The sequence below is a fragment of the Papaver somniferum genome, chromosome 7 (assembly GCF_003573695.1).
Source record: "Papaver somniferum cultivar HN1 chromosome 7, ASM357369v1, whole genome shotgun sequence".
Lineage (NCBI taxonomy): Eukaryota > Viridiplantae > Streptophyta > Magnoliopsida > Ranunculales > Papaveraceae > Papaver > Papaver somniferum.
In genome coordinates, this window is record NC_039364.1 from 82,997,212 (window position 1) to 83,003,201 (window position 5,990).

The 5,990-nt window shown below is 35.2% G+C and overlaps 1 protein-coding gene across 1 annotated transcript; it reads right to left on the minus strand.

The window, feature by feature from the left end:
- Positions 1-3,147: 3,147 nt before the first annotated feature.
- LOC113294838 lies at positions 3,148-3,507 on the minus strand. Its single transcript, XM_026543214.1, has one exon. The coding sequence runs from the start codon at positions 3,505-3,507 to the stop codon at positions 3,148-3,150; it is 360 nt and encodes a 119-aa protein (XP_026398999.1).
- Positions 3,508-5,990: the final 2,483 nt, after the last annotated feature.

Consider the following 5,990-nt stretch of genomic DNA (forward strand, 5'->3'; position numbering starts at 1 on the left):
TTAGAACATTACTTATTTGATTATTTAGTTTTGGTATTAGTTAGCAGAGTATTTCACACTCCTCGTGGGAACGACCTGTACTTGCCATTGTCTACTAGTTAGACGCTGTGCACTTGCAGTATTTTATTGTAGGTTTCCCAACCTATCAAGTTTTCCCAACCTATCAATTTTTCTGCTGTTCACTTTTCAAAGAAGGGTGTACATCTCATGAAGGGGCAAACAATTACTTATGAAGACAGGCCAAGTAGCTTGACTATCATGGAATGACCTGACCAACCTTATTACAGATTTGAGTAACTTTTCTTGTTTTGTTTTTTTTATAGTTTTCTTGTTTTTCCTTTGCCTTGTATTTGTGAACTTTAATTCTTTTTATTAAAGTTTCAGTTTTTGGTTAAAAAAAAAAACACTCTGTAAACTTCTACTGGAATCTCAAAAAAAATAATAAATTCATCAAGGCACTTCGTAAGGGCATAATTTTGAAGGCTGATGAGTTTATTAGATCTGGAAAACAAGTTGCAGACTCTTGTAATTACAAGAGAAAATAAAAGAGCACAATCTATTGTGTTCATAAATCATCCTAAAGATGTTTTGGTTACCAGTGGTGAGATTAACTCTCATCCCAACACACACCGATTGTGTTGAAAAATGCATCCTCACTTGTTGCCTAAAAATCATATATGTGAGAAGGCATAAACGTGGGAAGAATTTGTAAGTCTATTCTTTTAGTAGGTAACAATAAATTCATGATCGATATCTTTCACTGTTTTTGGGATAAGTATGTTAGGTTTCCATAAACCAAAATATATCACTCCTTTATTTTCTCCTATCTCATGTTATATATCCTTTTTGTCCGAAAGAAGACTATCTTGACAATAATGGAGAAATCGATGAAAGCAGATTCATCTCTAGATGATTTGGCACTATGTGCATCGGTCATGACCTAAACTCAAGAGGATCTACAACCTGGTAATCTACAAGATTCTCTAAGAAAATAGAATCTTACTGTTAGAAGTTGTATTAGGTATCATGAACTAATGATCAAGGATTCAAAAGAAGTACTTGATGATCTTCAATTGCAATTGTTCGAGATGAACAAACTTTCTTTTGGAAACTAGATAATTGCAGTGTTATTAGTTTTCGATTATTGATTTGATTGACTAACGGTTGTTGAAACTTTGACTGCACCTAGTTTGTTTATTCTAGAGAATCTTCTCCTCTGATATAAGATTCACTCAGACTAGATCAAAGTATCGACAGGATCTTTAGAACTGTTGTTAGATCTAAAGATATCTTGTGATAATACATTATTAACAGACTCCGTTATGTGTGTGATTGATCACAAGAGGATTCAAGTGTTGTTGTGTAGGTTTTGAAGGCAATAGAAGATTTGAAGACGAAAAAGAATTCTTATTAGTTTCGTATCTTATGGGTTTAGTGCACAAACCTTGATCGGCTGGGATCCAACTAGAATCAGTTTATCTTTGATAAATCTGATTGATCAGTTGCGTGAGATCGACATCATTTTATAGTTTCTCGTTGAGATCTATACTTGACTATTTTGGTAGCTATTGGATAGATTGATCAAACCAGACAAATGAGTTTATTAGATTAAACATAAGAGCCTTTGTCAGCAACTCAGCTTATCTTCTAGCAAAATTGATTAGAGTACACCAAACAGATTCTTCCTTTGTTGTTTGAAATATGACTAAAGGACTTGATATTCACGTGCGTGACTCTAGAAGTCGAAGGCGCAGGGATACTGAAGGAACTAAGTATCTAGGGGTAGTTTGCTTGGTCTCAACTATACGAAGTTGGTATTTGATTTTGTATAGCTGCTTAATTCTGAGAGTATTCATAACTGGACTAGGTCCCGGGGGTTTTCTGCATTTGCGGTTTCCTCGTTAACAAAATCTTGTTGTGTCTTTTACTTTGTTTTCTGCATTATAATTGTTATTATAATTAAGTAAAATACACAAGTACGTTAACTCCGTAATACTTGATATTGACCCTATAGAGTTTCAGTTATTTCTGAACCTATTATCAAGTACACACTTTGTTGTCGTATCGTCTCGATCTTGTATCCATAGTCAATCACACAAGTGATATTGTTATTGTATTGTCTCAGTGATGGATGATCACACGAAGTGTGAACCGAATTGTTGTATTGTCTCGACTCTAACCATAAACGATCACATTCAGAAAACGACTTATATGTTGATAAACAAAAGATTATGGTGTATTTGGATACCCTCGTCTTTTTAAGGCTATTTTCGAATGATAATATTGAATCATAATTTAGATTATGAACAATAAATTGTCCTTAACCAAAATTCATCAAGTATGAACAAATGTTCATTAAGCTTAGTCATATATATTTCGAGAACTAATTACCAAGATAAACTTGACTCGAAATTCTTGATATGCTTACGATAGTCTAATTAGTTATGCGACGACGTCTCATAGATAGAAAGATGAATATAACTTGAGAAATAGGTGGTTCAGTCTTCACTTACCTTTTGTTGAAGAAGTTCTCCAAAAGTTTCGGTTGATCTTCTGCCTTCAAACGGTATAACGCAATGATGACTGCCGTGATGTCCGTTTCTCAACTACACTTCTACCCCAATCCGAGACTTAACTAATTGTAGACTAGAAATCAAGATATAGTTTTGATAACTGAATTTGACAACAAGCTTAAGATAGCAACACTTGTGAGTTCGACCGAGAAATGCTCTAAAGATCTCCTCCTTGTCAATTTTAGTGACAAAACTATCAATGCATATGGATAAAAAAAAATTAAAGCTTCAAAAACTCCTTGAATCCACCAAGCTTGATTTCCTTGGTTTCTTCAACTCCTTGAATTCTTCGTTACTTCAAGTTGCAATGATTCTGAACGTGTTCAACTCAACATCATTGTTGTTGAAGATCTGTAACAATAACAACTTTGAAAACATATATTCTCAATCGTTTTTTTTTTTGTTGCTTAATCGTAAAATTTTATTACCAAATATTTCACCAAATGTACAAGATAGCCAATAATTTTTAAAAGGCTAAAAAAAAATGACTCAAGAATACATTTTATGCTAAGGATCAAGGAAATATAAAATAAGATGTATATGCACACTTTATAACATCTATGAAATTTGGTTTTCACATATAAACAACAACCTCCCCCTTATTAAGATTAGCTCCTCTTTTAGCCAATTTATCAGGTGAAAAGTTAACTTCCCTGTATGAATGTATGAATGAAGTATTTCTCAGATTTCCAACTACTTTCTTCCATCTATTCAATACAATCCAAGGTATTTTTCCACCTGCAAAAGCTGTTAATATTGCTCTTGAATCTACACCGAAGCATACATTCAGGAATTGTCTTTGTATTGCCCATTCACCTGCCACTACTAATGCCATAAATTCTGCCACATAGTTAGTAGCTATACCCAACCCCCCTGACATTGCACCCACACAACCACCATCACTGTTTTTACCAATAAATCCAAAACCAGCCATACCCAGATTTCCCTTTGCAGTACCAATATATTCTCAATCGTCGTTATGCAAAAACATAATATTATTATCTTCTCCAAATTTCACTGTATCACAGCTTGAAGTAACACTACGGTGATATGTTTCTCCCCCTTAATTAATACTTACATCTTTTGCATAATAGGCAAAACCTATAGATTATTGATTCACTCCCCCTTACATAATGATCCGTAAACCATATGTATGTGGTGCAAAACTACTAATTAATTCTCCATCTTTTTGTCAATAAAAATTGGCAAAGGTACGAAAATCATGGGATCGTAATGAATTCAACTAAAAGATACTTCAGGATTTAAAGAGAATTACATATCCACTTTATTTAGATGATATCACATAGTATGAAATACTTAGCGCTCATCTAGGAGATTTAAGATACAAACATCCCTTATATATTCCACAGCCACACACCCCACAAATATGTAGCAATTAAGCACAAGTTCATTTAAGAACTCTCCCCCATTTGATGACATTCCGAAGAGAATAACATTGTTAATGGTGGATTTTCGACAAAGGCTAAAATCGTAAAATCATGATACTGCATGTTTCTGACACGACTTCAGAAATATATGTGAAACTCATATTTTATGATCCATGAACCATTTCACGATCTCTGACTGAACGAACATCCTCTTAGAGCTATGATTATGTTATTCGTAAAGCCTCTCATCTGAGCTTTTCGACACTTCGCATATTTCATCAGCACCTCTACGTAGAATCAAAATGATTGGACGGCTCCTAGACATATTGCATGCTAGTATAAAGTGTTAACGTCTTCAGGACGTCACATTGTTTGTTGTTCCCTGATTATGTAGGGAGAATGTGTATAGAATCTCTTAACGATTGGACGGCTCCTAGACATATTGCATGCTAGTGTAGAGCGCTAACGTCTTCAGGATGTCACACTGTTTTTTGTTCCCTGACTATACACGACCAATATTCAGAACGATATGATGCTTCCATCATCTCATACCTCGATTCTCGAATAAACTCGCTCATGAAAACTCCTTCATTTGAGCAAACTCCCTCGTTTGAGCAAAACTCTCAGTTTCTCCATATTTCCTTCACGCATTGGAAAATAATTAAAATAAGAAAAGGCGTCACGGGGCCGGGCCTACTAGTCGGCCGGCCATGCCCTAGCCGTGGCCGATCTCACACCTTATGATCCCTTATTTTATTATTATTATTATTTCCTTCATCTCATGAAACTCCTCCGTTTGAGAAAAACCCTGGTTTTTCCATATTTTCTCAAATATTGCTCAAACTGTCAAAAGCCAAAAAGTCAAATGGTCACATGACCGACTAGGCTTCTCACGAATTTTAATATTGCTAAAATATTGACCGCACGAGCAAAGTCCTACTTTCTCATTCGAGCAAAATCGAGAGTTTCAGTCAAGATCAAACTCTTTTGAAAATCCAAAATTTTCGTCGAACGCGCGTCAGAAAATATCAAAATTCTGAAAATTGAGACACAGACAATATGGTGACACGGGCATGCCACCTTGACCGACCAAGGTCGGCTCTTAGGCTTGCAAGGAAACGGTCACACATGATTTAACAATTTTGACCTAATTAATATTCTACAGTTCATATTGGGTTCAAACTCTTTCCAACCAACTTGGAACTTCTTTAATCGACCACCAAATGGTCCCACGACCACCAAGGGACGGTTTCATACCCCTTGGTTAGTCCCTCATCTCTCCATAATTAGGTTTTATCGCCTAACGCTCAGACGAGCACTATTTCAATAAATGATTAAACTAGCATTTAATCATCCTTTCACCAACTGGTCTACAAAGGACTTTGGTGCATGCTCACACGAGCACCTGGGCGTTACATGGTCGGCCATCACCCCATGTAGCCGGTCCCTCTATCACTTAGTGATTGATTTTCAGTAAATCATCAATTGATCAACAATCGATCAAAATTAGTGTTTTGAACTGAATGTTCTGCAAATCATAATTTTGAGCAAGTTCAAGCACTAATAATTTTATGTTGATCCAAGAATCAACATCTTGATTAATTATATAATATTCGGTCCAGCTGCCAATATTTTATATTTATATTTTATTTGGTCATACTATTGTATGGGCTGTCGTAGGCTCAACAAATTATTAAATATATTTCCCACTAATTAACTGGTAATATAGCGGTAGCAAGAGATCGTTCCCACAGAGAGCTGTGTAATTGATAGGTTATTTGTATTAGCAAGATAAAGTAAATACCAAAGGGGGGATTTGGTTTTAAAATTGATAAAAAGATAATAATAAAAGAAAGATGATCAAGGAATCCTTCGTCGTTACCAAGCGATAGCTGGATTAATATACTTATCTATTGTTCATAAGAACCATTCATCACCAACCGTGGAATAATAGCTAGCTCAGTATTATCCCCAAAACTCATTTTACCACGGATACGGAAGCTCTCCAATATCAGATTCTATTCAACTA

Coding starts and splice junctions, on each gene's coding strand:
- LOC113294838 (XM_026543214.1), bottom strand. CDS start 3,507: ATGGCTGGTTTTGGATTTATTGGTAAAAACAGTGATGGTGGTTGTGTG.